This window comes from Mercenaria mercenaria, chromosome 13 (genome assembly GCF_021730395.1).
Source record: "Mercenaria mercenaria strain notata chromosome 13, MADL_Memer_1, whole genome shotgun sequence".
In the NCBI taxonomy this organism is placed as follows: domain Eukaryota; kingdom Metazoa; phylum Mollusca; class Bivalvia; order Venerida; family Veneridae; genus Mercenaria; species Mercenaria mercenaria.
The window spans coordinates 42,581,640-42,595,776 of record NC_069373.1 but is presented as its reverse complement, the minus strand read 5'-3'; the positions used below and the strand labels follow the sequence as shown (position 1 = coordinate 42,595,776).

Genomic DNA, 14,137 nt, shown 5'->3' with positions numbered 1-14,137 from the left:
TCCATTTTACATCATACATATATCTCGTATGCTCCAAAATTTTCAACTGAAGAAATATATAGTGATATTACATACTGTACGTGTTTATCCAGTCAGCCGCCTACATTGAATTACCTACATCGGTTGGTCTATTGGTCGGTCTGTCTGTTGGTCGACCGGTTCGGCGGTAATAAAATCTATATGTTGATCATTTAGAAGTATAGAAGGTAACCGAACAAATTAACCTCGGTACATTAACTCCTACTACATTTTTTCATTATCAATATCGAGTGTTGTATAGGCTGCTGCGTTCTTTGAATGTGATCCATCCTGCTGAACGTTTGTCTTATCGTAACTCTTCTATCTAGTCACGTGAGGCAATGAAACGTGCAACACTACTCACGTCTAATAGCAAGAGCCAAAACAGAAAGCCTTAAGACACATACATTAAATGGACAAAATCATCCCAATGAATCACAGAGTATAACAATTTTGACGCATTTTCATTGCATTTGATCTTATTAGATATTTTGTTTATCACTAACTGATGGAAACTTACGTTTGGAGCCAGTTTTAAACTAGTCAGTTCGTCAAACATTCTACTGTTACGTCAAAGGATAACAGTTTCTTCTTACAGTAAATGAAAGTAACAGAAAGACAAAGCAGCAACTATTAACAATAACAAAATTTTATTCATGAATTTAAGTATAATACCTTCAAAAATGTCAAAGAATGGAAATAGTCCAAATCCTGTCCATATCAAACTTCAATCCAATTAGAATAAATTCCACAACATTTCACACAGTTCAAAGGTAACTTCAGTATATCCAAAAATTATAACTCCTCTCTTCAAAGATATTTTTTAATCCAGAATTTAGGTAAATACTTCAAATAATCTTTCAAAATATCAAATATCCAAACTGGTAATATTTTGTTATTAAGAAATACAGGAAAGTTTTATCAATTTCTATAATCTAGGTTCTGCTGTAATTCTAAAACATTTCACTATTTATTGTATCATGGAAGGTTCCAGAATTCTCATGTAAGACTAAGAATAAAAAGAACATTCTAGAAAAATCAAAGATACTAGTAATTCTTCTAAATATAATTGTTTATCAGTATTGTTAAAGAACATAAAATAATATTCTTGACTACAGAGATAACAAATCATTTATATGATGTCTTAAAACTAGGTCAGTAAATACTGACTCACTAAAATTTAAAGGAGGAATGTCATACATAACACTACTCAGATAAGCTATGAACCAACAACAGTTTCCTATACATCACTCAAAAAAATCTGGCCTATAGATGGTCATCAAACTTCATTGGATGACCTGAATTATTCTGTTACCTAAAAACTGAAAACTCTTGATGAATATTAATTTGATAAATGGAAAGCTCTTGGGCGTACGGCCTCAAATTTTTACGGCATGATAGCATATTATCAGTCGCATTGCAGGGTTTTGTTCTATGATTTGGACAGGTAAATATATGGTCATGGTTACAGGGCATATGGGACTAAAATGGTTTCTAATTAATAACTTGAGAAAATCTTGGCCAACCTTTTATAGCCTTTTGTGTAACCATATCAAAGTTCAAGATCAGAGCGCACTTAAAACTGTATTTACCTATGTGACGTCTGAATTGTCACTATATTTTACAAAGAGCTCTTGTTTAAATTAGATTATTACAAAATGCAAAAAGTTTCCGAAAAGAGAAGGAGTGTAAAGTTCTCGTAACTGTAGTAATTTTCATCACTTTATGAATGGGTAGACAGTACCTACCTACTACAGGGTAATGCAAGATTAGTGGGGAATGAGTTCCTTCAAGTTTGGAAACCAATCCCCTTCACTTAGTTCGGAATCAACTAGCTAGCTGCTGAAGATGGTACCCATGTCTTTGACACTGTTCTTTAAAGATAGTTTACAAACCACAGATTGATGAATTCTAAATCTAAAATTGTACTTTGACAGTGTTTTCTTCATAACATGACAAGATTACCAAAAGTAATGTTTTATCTTATAAGCTATTTTAACATGATATTCTTCGTATTAAAAGAAAATACTCAGAATCCGCAAATGGAATATGGCGATAACGAAAGAATCGATTTTCACTGTGACAATGGAAAGACTGTGCCACATCACGCCAAGTGTAATGGTAGATTTGAATGTAAGGATCTAACAGATGAAGACGGCTGTCAAAGGAACTATACAGGTACAAAATTAAACCAAAAAAAAGAAAATGTTTGATATTGCATTAGTGTACGTACATTGTGTGTTTCGACACGGGTTAAAGTTACAAGTCATATAAAGATAACTTGAAATCTAGACAATCACCAAAATAAACTGTGTTTAATAATATGGGGACGGTAGCATGTATTGCCACTTCCGACCCTGAAACATTTTCATTTTTATTACGTTGATTCGTTGTATCTGCTTTCCTATACATTTGAAGAGCTTTCCCAATAAATTTAATGAAAAAAAGTGTTTTTTCTGAATTTTTATTGAAATATTCTAAAAAATGTCTTGCGTTTTAAACCACGTTTCAGAAATTTGGAAGATGTGTGTGAAATTTAGTAAAGGCTATCGCTATTCCAGACAGCAGTTACCTCAGTATATCTTAAGTGTTTTCTGAAAATAAAACTGTATTAATTTGATGCAAGCTACTGCAAAATGAATCAAATTGATAACCTGTTAACTCCATAGAAATCTTAAACTTGAGAACTGATCGAATCAATTAAAATATCTTCGTTGATATTGATTGTAATTGGTCTAAACACGTTTACGTGTTTTGTAATAAAAGTCATATTTGCTCGAAGGCGGAGCCACACCTTCATATTGTACTACATCAGTGAAATCATAAACTCAAAACAATGACCAAATGAAAAATTCAAATCAATGTACATTGATGCAACCATTTCCACAAGTAATGTTCAAGTTGTTGAATTTAATAATAAAACAATATTTCTTAAATCATAATGTCGAAACTGATACAATGTTTGTACCACGTGATGCTTAGCTTCGCCATCCATCTTGAAGGGTAAGCCACATACTTGTTGAAACGAGTCTTGTGATCGGTTTAAATAAAAATGGACCTATTGAAGTAAAATTACGCAGTCGGAAGGAAGGAAGATGAATGTGATTAGTCAGCCATCAGCTCTTACATTTAGGAAGGTCGTGTCTTATAGTTTGCTAAACTGTTATTCTGACACAAACGTTTGTTACAAATTTAGCTCAATGCTCCTTTAATTTTCAGGACATCAGCTGTTACCACCTTTCAATGAGAGTGAAAATATACCATCATATAATTTCATCGGGATGTTCTTCGTATGCACCACTAACGAATGGATAAACATAATTGCCGTCTGCGATACAGTTACAGATTGTTTTGATTCTTCAGATGAGAAAAATTGTGCCGTTTTGTCAGATTCTGTATATTTTTCACTGTTTTGTGTTTAGACCTGACGAATTGTTTACAGGAAAAAACTCCTGATGTTATTTAAATTGTGTATGATTATGGCCTTTTCCTTATCTAAGCATAGATAATCACACCCAAGAAAGATAGGTCAGAATATATAAGATAGTAGAAAAAACTCGACTATACATAATTCATTGAGGTTGAAAGACGACTCGTGGCGTAAAAATTTACGTAACTCCTCGAGGCCGACAGACAACACTAGGCGTCCCTTCTTACGTAACTCCGAAGGGCTGATATACGCCTCATTCAGACAATCCTAACTTAACTATCTGAGTCCGATAGAGACACAAAATGTCCATCCTATCTTAATTTGCTGACTTTATATGTCCAGCCTATGACTCAATGCGTCTATCCTTACTAAAGTCCCTGATGTTGATATACGATTCCTGGCCGATAGACGCCTCAGTGCATACTTAAAGACATTTTGAAAATTAAGACTAAGACGAGTGTAGTGCTGAAATTATTTACTCATTTGAATGAAGTTTAATTTACTATTCTAGAAGGTATGTGTTACAAGCCTTAATCTGTCAACTATTATGCCTTCACTTTCTTTTGGCAGAGGGGAATATCGCTTCGCATTTGTAAGTCTGTTATTATTATGCCATTACGTTTCGGCAAGGTGGTATATCGCTCCGTACTCGTCAGTCTGTAATTATGAGGGTTCACTTTAGGCAAGGAGGGCTATCGCTTGGTATTTGTCACTCTTTTTTAACATGCTTTTATCTTTCGGCAGTGAGGGATATAGCTTCGCATATGACAGTCTGTAATTACTATCCCTTCTGTCGGCAGGGAGGGACATAGATTCTCATTTTATAATATGTGCGATCTTCCTGCATATATTACCAAAAACTGTGTGACTATTAAAAGTGATGTGACTTATGAACATGTAAGTCATTTCACAAAGTAACTACAATTTTGGTTCTTGAATTAGTATTTTTACATTTGCACGCCATTGAAACCGTTTATATCTGTAAGACAAGAGGCGTTGCAGAAAAAGTTATCGACGTGTAAATCAGTGTTGCTTCATTTTCTTTACTTTAAATCAGTGTTGCTTCATTTTCCGTACTTTAAATCAGTGTTGCTCCAAATTCTTTACTTTGAACCAGTGTTGTTACATTTTCTGTACTTTAAATCAGTGTTGCTTCAGTTTGTTTACTTTGAATCTGTGTTGTTTCATTTTTCTTCCTTAAATAGTGTTGTTTCATTTTCTGTACTTTGAATTAGTGTTGCTTCAGTTTCTTTACTTTGAATCAGTGTTGTTTCTTTTTCTGTACTTTGAATCAGTGTTGCTTCAGTTTCTTTACTTTGAATCTGTGTTGATTCATTTTTCTTCCTTTAATAGTGTTGTTTCATTTTCTGTACTTTGAATCAGTGTTGCTTCATTTTCTGTACTTTGAATCAGTGTTGCTTCAGTTTCTTTACTTTGAATCTGTGTTGTTTCATTTTTCTTCCTTTAATAGTGTTGTTTCATTTTCTGTACTTTGAATCAATGTTGCTTCATTTTCTGTACTTTGAATGAGTGTTGTTTCATTTTATGTGCTTTGAACGAGTGTTGTTTCATTTTCTGTACTCATTTTCTGTACTTCTGAATCAGCGTTGTTTCACTATCTGTACTTTGAATCACTTGCAAGAGATGGCGCTAAACAGTTTGATTAAACGATACAAAATATTTTGAAATATCAGAACACTACATAATAGCAGGATAAGCATACCATATACAATGAAATGTAAGCACGTAGCTTTTCATTTTGACACATCATCAATTCAAATGTATATACATCAGTCTTTGAAAAACATATCAAGTGCAAAGCATATTGGTCCGGCACGAATCCTTTTACAAGGGAAACGTTAAAGAGTCTCCTTAGGATTTGTTGGTTTCAAGGATAATAGGTATAAATCTGCAATATTTGACAGACGTCGGTAATTGTAACAACCTTTGTTGATGCCCTTTGCGTTTCTTTAAACACACAGCTGCCTGCAGATAAAGAGCTTTCTTTTGATGTGATACTCGTGGAACACTACTCGTAGCTGTCTATCTCCTACAAAGTTCTAGATATTAAGGTGTTAAAGAGATGGTCAATATGGACTGAAAAATAATAGTTTTTAGATGGAGATATTTTCTTCCATCAAGAAGTATCGTTTTATCAAACGGCAGAGAATATTTTACAATTTATTCTTCGTCGAAGAACTTTACGGGTCTGGGAAACTTTCAATGTCAATTGACCTTTTAAAAACAAATCCGAATTTTTCGAAACGGGAACAGTTCTCGACCGCAACAAAGAAAAGGACCATACATTCTGTGAAAGAAGTATAGACCTATGGTTAAAATATTTTTGTGTGTATGCGGACTCGTGTTCTTTAGATTTTGCTCAGAACTTTGAAAAACAAAAATGGCGAATAGCATTTAATTGAGATTCTGACGACTTCGGTTCAATACAGTAGTCAATCATGCCTAACCAGGGCATAATGCACCCGGTGACCCCCTATATATTCTATATAAATGATGCATTCCGGTCTGAAGTCAATTTTCAAAATCATTTAGTTGTGAATCTATCCATAAATTTAAATAACTTGGATTCCCAGTTTATAACCGTTTAAACCGTTTTAATATTCAAATCAATACTCATTCTTTCTTTATATCATAATCTATAACGCGCAATTTCACTTTATACGGCATACAAGCTTTTACTGTTATTTTTTTTTTTAAATCTATAATTGTTAGGTAATAATAGTATTAAATATTGGACTTTCCGTAGTTAAAATATAGTAACAGTCTACGGTTCATAACTCATCATTATCGGTAACAAACGTTTGTACGCATTCGCCAATTTGATTTATCTATAATAAACTCTTGATAAAATGTAAATAAAAGAGATTTGACAAATTAAACTTTCTTTAACATAACTATGAGATCCCATTTTAACAAGATACATGTTGAATTTTCCATTTACCTATTTCTAAATGGGTGTATTTGTCATTTATTTATTTGACACAATTACAAAGTAGATTCAATCAAGTTGAAGCGGAAAACAGCATATGTAGATAACCAATCAAAAAATGTTTTGATTAAGATTAACCAGTCAAATCTTGTTTTGATAAAGACATATAATACTTTTTTACGTATAAATTGTATGTCATATTTCAAAGAGACGGCGAAGAGAAGGTTCAGATAAACCGCAGGGACATAAAGGTAAAATATTACACTGACATTAATCTTTCTTTCATATGGTCAAACATTCTTTATTATCGAGTCGGGTTTAATGCTTGCTACGGATAATTGACCTTATTCACTCAGCAATGCGGTAAACTAAATAGGGATATTTTGTAAACGGGTTAAGAGGTTATTTTATCTTTCACATTTGACAGGTGGCACGCGCCAGTTTCCATTTATGGTTTAAACATTCAAAACAACAAGAGTGAATATAGTTTATGTCAATTTATTTAAAAGATATTTACAAGACAAACAATACAATACACAAGCTAAACAACAGAGCTTCTGTTTAGTAATCAAAATATGTGTATACAATATGCATGTAAAAAATCACTGCAGGTCATTAGTTTTCACCCAGCTATTGAACTTCTTCGGATAATATTTCCATTGTACAAAATATTGCTTATTTTGTCCTTTTTCTCTTGTCTTTATAATTCTGTTAATTTTAAAGCTGTGATCTGGATCGTAGTTCACATTCTGCATTTCACTCTCATAAAATGTTCCTTTAATTTCTTCATCTTGCAAATCATTCAGCCTGTATACAGGCAAAGTTCCTCTGTGATAACGTTTTGACACTCGGAACACTTCTCCACTGTACGTTTGATCATACGCACGAGTAAACGCATTTCTCAAATATGTAATCCTTACATAGTCACCAATTTTAAATTTGAACGGTTTTAGTTTTGCGCTGATTTTGCCTTTCCTCGGATTTTGTGCAAAATATGTGGCTAATCTCACTTCTTCCTGGTTAGCGTCTTTTACACTGGCTGGTCTCATTCCAATCGTTCTGTGAAATGTTTGATTATAGCTTTCCGCGATGCCATCAAGAATTGGTAAATATGTGTTATTGTCCTTGTAGGTTAAGTAACGCATTATTCTCGATTTTATTGTCAGTACTGCACATTCGCTCGTGCTCGCCTTTGTCTCATTCTGTGTTGGCGAGTATAAGACGTTGTATTTTTTCATCAGATCTTGTACCAATTTGGCTCTGAACTCCTGACCTGAAATTGTACAATTTAAAATTGTAGTTTATTCATGAGAATAGAAGTGTATGTTTGGAAAAAACGCTGATTTTACCTATGATTGTAAATACATTGTAATGTACATAAGTAAGTATATTTTTAAAGATTTCAAAGAATAAGACATATACCTTTGTCAGTTATCAATCTCTTTGGCATGCGGCCTGAATTTTTGAAGATGTCTTTAAATGCCTCTGTCACATCATTTCCAGTTTTCTGTTTGAGAGGTCTTAGCCAGACATACTTGCTGAATGTATCAATAACTAACAGTATGTATTTGTATCCTTTGTTCCATTTTTCAAACTTAACCATATCCATTAAATCTGCCATCCATAGGTCGTCTTTTCCGGCACTGATCACATGGTTTCTTTGAAACCGTCTTCTCACAGGTTTATGCAAGCTGTAGGGTTCCTGATTTTGAAGGAATTTCCTGATTCTATGCATCCCAATGTTAAATTTTACTTCCGTTTTTACCACATGATACAGTTTTTGTGGTCCGGAGAAACTCGCTGGATGTGAAGGATCAAAATAGATTTTCTTTAAATAGTTTTCCCATTGAGCCATGTCTGCACTCTCCAAAATCCACAACATAAATGAAATAAATGTTTATACATTAAGTATTTTATCCAGTATCAGACTCGTCCTCCTCGCTTTCGTCATCATTTTCCTCGTCCGACAATTCTGTCTCGAATAGTTCTTTAAAGTCAGGCTTGTATTTTCGCAGTACACGCTTAATAGCCGATTGAGTGCTTACATTCTTCTGTGTCAATGAATGTATGTCTTTTAAAATCTTTTGATGCAGTGTACTGTTTTGAAGTGGCAGAATAAACGAATCCAACAGATACTCGTATTTTGTGAAGAATGTGCGTTCATTATATGGCTGGATACGATCTTCTGTCATTTCCTGTGCAGACTCCTCGTCTTCTCCGTCCTGTATAAACTGATTATACAATTTGTCGTATTTATCGTCGTTATAGTCTATAGCTTTTTTCCAGAGGGATAGATAAGCCTGATTTTCTTCAACGTTATCTTCCATTTCGACATCACTGCTGTCTTCCATTTTTCTTTTCTTTGATTGCGTAGTGTCGTTATTTTCTGCGCACCATCCCCTTTTTACATGTCTCTGTACATCGTGCGAAGAGTCGAACAGAAGTCCACAATCGTCGCAAGCATTTGTATTTTCAGCCATAATTTCACAATTATATCCTGCGATGTCCACAGTATGACTTCCGACTGACAAATGATTTAAATCTGACTGCTGCTTGCCTTTTATACAATTTCGATCTGATTCTGTTATTTGATTGGTCAGTTCTGTAAGGCTTTCGTTGTTCGTAGATTTTCTGTCTATCCACATTAAATCATATTTCAATCTTGCATGTTCCGGTGTAAATGGCTTAAGATCCACTAATAGACAACCATAGGGTTGTTTAGTTGCTTTCTCAAACTTCTTTAAAAAGTATTCACTTTTACCAGGGTACATCTGCCTCGCTAATGTGATCATAGATTGTTTGTCCACCGGGTTATTGAACATTACCAGGTAATGACAGTTTCTTCTCTGTGTCGGATCCTTACTAGCGTATAGGTTTTGATTGATGGAAATCACAGACAAAGATCTATGATGAGACCCCTCTGTGAACAAATCCGTGATTCTTTTGTCCTTTCCAGCCTCTGACATCATATCGTCCAGAATTAGCAAATTATTTAACTTTGTGTCAAAATATTCGTCTTCGCTTATGTCGGATGGAATGCCTTGGTAGAATTCCACCACTGGGCTAACTGTCTTTTGAATTTCTGTATACATATGCTGCCATCTTCTGTACAGCCACACTATTCTGTGAACTGTAGGCTGAATTCTAGTATTGTGATGTTGCAGTAGGTCCTTTACAAATGTCGTTTTACCACACGCTGAAAATAAAATAACGATTATTACCGTATTTGGAATACCAAGATGCGTGCTATTTTTAAAAATCGGATTTTCCATAATGTGTTACTATATTTAGCTCTTATACATTTTTTCATAAATCAGCAGTGTTACTTAGACCTCTCTCCGTAATAATAAATGGTTCAGACGATATAAGTATAAAAATGTGTACACTAATATTGCTGCTTTGCGAATTAAAAATCTGATTTTACTAATTTGTATAGCATCTATAACTGAAAAACTGGAAAACCTTAATTAATAACTGGCTTAATCCCATTTGAACCGGTTTCTTGAGACATTTTATATATAAGCTCGTTCTGAGACCAGTAACCGTGCATTTGAAAATTACCAGCCGAAGTGTTGGTGTAACGGGGAAAAAAGCAGACGACAGTTTATCAACGCTGACTGACTCATCCGATTTTCAAGGTTAAGTTTATTTACGGTCATTCAATTCACATAGTGTATGCGATGATTTCTATATCTAGTAAATGCGAAAATCGCTGCTGCTTAAATTTCTGGAAATATCATTTCTTGTACAAAGGATCTAAAATTACCTGTTGGGCCTGATATCATCATGGTAAAGGGGTGTTGTAAAACCACCGGTTTTGTTTCTGTGGTCGTCGCAGCGTCCCCTTGTGTAAAAATCCCACTGTATTGAACTGATGGCATATCACCCTTCTGTGGTGATGGTGGTGGTGGTGGTGGTGGTGTCGTCCTAGTCAATCCCGGTGGTGATGGTAGATACGTATCACTGATCTGAGAATGCGCATCATTATTGTTTTGTCCATCATGTTTGTAATGTTTATGTCTCAACATCGCATCCCGTCTTGAAAAGCACTGATTGCACTCGGGACAGTTTACAGAATACATGTTGCTCCTAGGATGATTAACTTCAGAATGATGGCATGTGACTTGCTCCTGCTATTAAATCATTTAGAAAAAGACATTTTCACTGTTTTTAGCCAATCAAATCCCTTCAATCAAAATTGAATGCGCATGACCAAAATAATGATTTATATATGTTTGTATTCATACTATGAAATTCATTTCCAGATTGAGAGCCATCATCGTCGGAAATCAAATGAAGTAAAAGCAGGTGTTTAAGAAACATAGAGAATAATACAAGATAAGGTAATTGTTTACTTATAAGCATAACTTATTACAAGTACACTTTAGTCTCGCCTGGTTATTTGTAGTCTCGCCTGGCTTAATGTAGTCTCGCCTGACGAAGGTTCTTTAATTTAATGATATTTATATATGCATATGGTAAAAACTGTCTACTGTCTATTTCTTGCATAATTATACATCTACTTTAAATGTTTATATAGTCAGATCACTTATTGACACTTCAATTTCTTTTCAGTTGACAATCATGGCTTACCAATGTCACGCGTGTGAGGCCAGTTTCCCGAGACTGAGCCAGCTACTGCATCACAGACGGACTGAGAATCACTGGCCAAAATTTACATGCCCAAGCTGCAAGAAAAGTTTCACCAGAAAGAATAACTTGAAACAACACATGAAAAAGCACGCAGATGAAAATAATCACCATTGCCCGGATTGTCTTCGTGTATTCACAAGAAAAGATGCTCTTGATGAGCATTTTATACAACACGAAAGCCAAAGTGGTGGAGGCATTAAGAGGGCTCGTGTTGACGGAGTGGATAACAATGTCAATCATAAAAAACAAAAATTAACAGCAAAGGACGATCCGACGGAATACTATCGGATGGATAAGATCAGTGAAAAAAGAATAGAAAAGTTCAGTACGACCGCGTCGTATTACAAAATATCAGTAAATGATATAGAGGTCCGGGAACTTCCCAATATCATCAAAACTTTAAAACAAATTTTCCAGTCAATCATTGACAGTATTGCTGGCAAAATACCATCTACCGATAAAATGAGAATTACAATGGATAATCCGCAATTGGACTTTCCAATCGTTCTTCCATTTATGAGGAGATCTGAACTTACAGTCAACAGAATTTTGTCAGAAATAGAGGGGTGCTGCAGTCATATGAACAATTTGTGCTTGATGAAACGTTCGGGCTGGAGCTCGTTCATGTACATTTACCTGCTGGAAGTGGAACTCGTGGCAAACCGTACGTGGACATATCAAGGTTGTTAAAAAGTAAAGGTAGTGTCATTCAAATTAGAAATACCGATGAACTTTGCTGTGCACGCGCCATAGTGACAGCAATAGCACGTATAGAAAAACACCCGCAGTGGGATAACATACGCAAAGGGCGTCATGCGCAAAAACAACTGGCACTTAACTTACATGACAAGGCTGGAGTACCTTTACAACACTGTGGTATTGAAGAAGTGAAACAATTTCAAGAAGTACTTTCCAGTTATAAGATCCTTGTTTTGTCGAAGGAACACTTTAACGCCATTATCTATGAAGGACAAGAAGACGGCGTACCTATTTACTTGTACTATGACAATGAACACTTTGATGTTATCACGACAGTCGCAGGCTTCCTGAATAGAAGTTACTTTTGCGTTCAATGTAAAAAGGGTTACAGTAACAAAGAGCAACATGCCTGTAACAATCCTTGCGTTCACTGTCATCGTATACACGAGGACGACTCTGCGCACTGGGAATATTGTGATGACTGCAATAGATATTTCATCAACGAAACGTGTTTCTTAATGCACAAGCAAAACCATGATACTGGAACATCAACTTGCAGTATGTATTACAAATGTAGAGATTGCGGACAAGCAATAAATATGCGGAAGCATAAGAATCCTCACATGTGTAATGAAACATACTGTAAAACATGCAAAGATTTCGTGGAAGAAGATCACAAGTGTTTTATGCAGCCAGTGGAAGAGGATGAACCTATGACCACAAGTAATAAAACAAAGCCAAAGGATACAAAATATATATATTTTGACTTTGAGTGCACACAAGATCAACAGCTCCAGTGCGAGAAAGGATATCTTTCAGGCGCAAACGGGAAGTGTGTTAACTGTAAAAAGCAACTTGTGGTTCTTTTGAACATCAGCCGAACTTATGCGTCGTACAAAGGGTATGCACTCAGTGCCTGGACAGCAACTTGTCTTTCGATTCAGAGTGTGATCATTGTGGAAAAAATGAACTGGTTTTCAAAGGAAAGCAGACCACTCAGCAGTTTTGTCAATGGTTATTCTCTGAGGAAAATGTTGGCGCTACCGTAATCTGTCATAACTTTAAGGGGTATGACAGCTATCCAGTTCTACAATACTTACATGAGAATGCCATCCTTCCTGAGGTAATTACCAATGGGACGAAATTTATGTCCATCAAAGTTCCTGTGTGCAAGATCCGCTTCATAGACTCAATAAACTTCATTCCGATGGCTTTAGCGGACATGCCCAAAGCATTTGGAATCACAGAACTGGCAAAGGGTCATTTCCCACATCTATTCAATCAACAAGAAAATCAAGCCAAAACCCTGACACAGTTACCAGACATAAAGTACTACTCCCCAGATAGTATGAAAATAGAAAACCGACTGGAATTCCTTGCATGGTATGACATTCACAAAAACGACAAGTTTGATTTTCAATATGAACTCTTAAAATACTGCCGATCCGACGTGGACATTCTGAGGAAATGCTGTTTGAAGTTTCGTGATTTGTTTCAGGAAATAACACAAACGAATGGAGTTCCTGGCATAGATCCTTTTGAAAAATGCCTGACCATCGCATCGGCGTGTAATCTGGTGTTCAGACGAAACTTTCTGGAACACGAAAGTATTGGTATTATTCCAACACACGGGTACAGGCCTGAAGAGAAACAGTCTGTTTTAGCATACAAATGGTTGGCTTACTTTGCATACCAAAAAATGTACACGTACAACATGGTCGAAATGCTGGTGAGAAGGTCATAGGCCCTTACAAAGTTGACGGATACTACGAAACTGAAGAAGGAGAGAAAGTTGTTTTAGAAATGCATGGTTGCTTTTGGCACGGTTGCAACCGCTGCTTTACAAATTACACCATCAATCCTGTGAATGATATGACAATGGGTGACCTGTATGCCAGAACATTGGATAAGCAACGCTATATAGAGTCTCTAGGATATACGTACGTGTCCAAGTGGGAATGCGATTTTAAAAAAGAAATACAAGATACCCCTGGCTTGCAAGAATTTATAAGATCTGTAAATATAGAGTCCCCACTTGAGCCGCGAGATGCGTTTTACGGTGGAAGGACAGAAGGATTCAAATTGTACGAAGAAGCCTCAAATGACCAAGAAATAAACTACTATGACGTGACATCGTTGTATCCATATGTTAACAAAACTGGAAAAATACCTCTAGGACATCCCGAAATTTTCACAGAAAATTTCAAAGACATTACCGAATACGAGGGTCTAATCAAGTGTAAAATTGTACCTCCACGTGGACTCTACCTACCTGTCATACCTGTAAAGTCGAATGGAAAACTGCTCTTTAGCCTATGCAGATCATGTGCAGACCAATACCAGCAGTCGCCATGTCAGCATACTGATAATGAAAGAGCCTTTCTGGG

The 14,137-nt window shown here is 35.6% G+C and overlaps 2 protein-coding genes and 1 long non-coding RNA gene across 3 annotated transcripts in view; 1 reads left to right on the top strand and 2 right to left on the bottom strand.

Moving 5' to 3' along the window:
- LOC123530400 (fatty acid synthase-like) overlaps positions 1–14,137 on the bottom strand; it is a 315,596-nt gene that overhangs the window by 167,914 nt on the left and 133,545 nt on the right. The window lies entirely within an intron of this gene.
- LOC123565958 (uncharacterized) lies at positions 6,574–12,544 on the top strand. The gene is made up of 3 exons (XR_008366755.1): positions 6,574–6,649; positions 10,664–10,741; positions 10,974–12,544. It is a non-coding gene; the product is annotated as an uncharacterized LOC123565958 (long non-coding RNA).
- On the bottom strand, positions 6,994–9,558 carry LOC123565961 (uncharacterized). Its single transcript, XM_053521632.1, has 2 exons — positions 7,821–9,558; positions 6,994–7,671 (listed from the first exon to the last, which is right to left on the bottom strand). Exons 1-2 carry the CDS (start codon positions 8,278–8,280, stop codon positions 7,001–7,003), a joined length of 1,131 nt encoding a protein of 376 aa, XP_053377607.1. The 5' UTR covers positions 8,281–9,558; the 3' UTR covers positions 6,994–7,000.

Coding starts and splice junctions, on each gene's coding strand:
- LOC123565961 (XM_053521632.1), bottom strand. CDS start 8,280: ATGTTGTGGATTTTGGAGAGTGCAGACATGGCTCAATGGGAAAACTAT. Junction 7,672..7,820: donor GAGATTGATAACTGACAAAG/GTATATGTCTTA, acceptor GTACAATTTCAG/GTCAGGAGTTCAGAGCCAAA.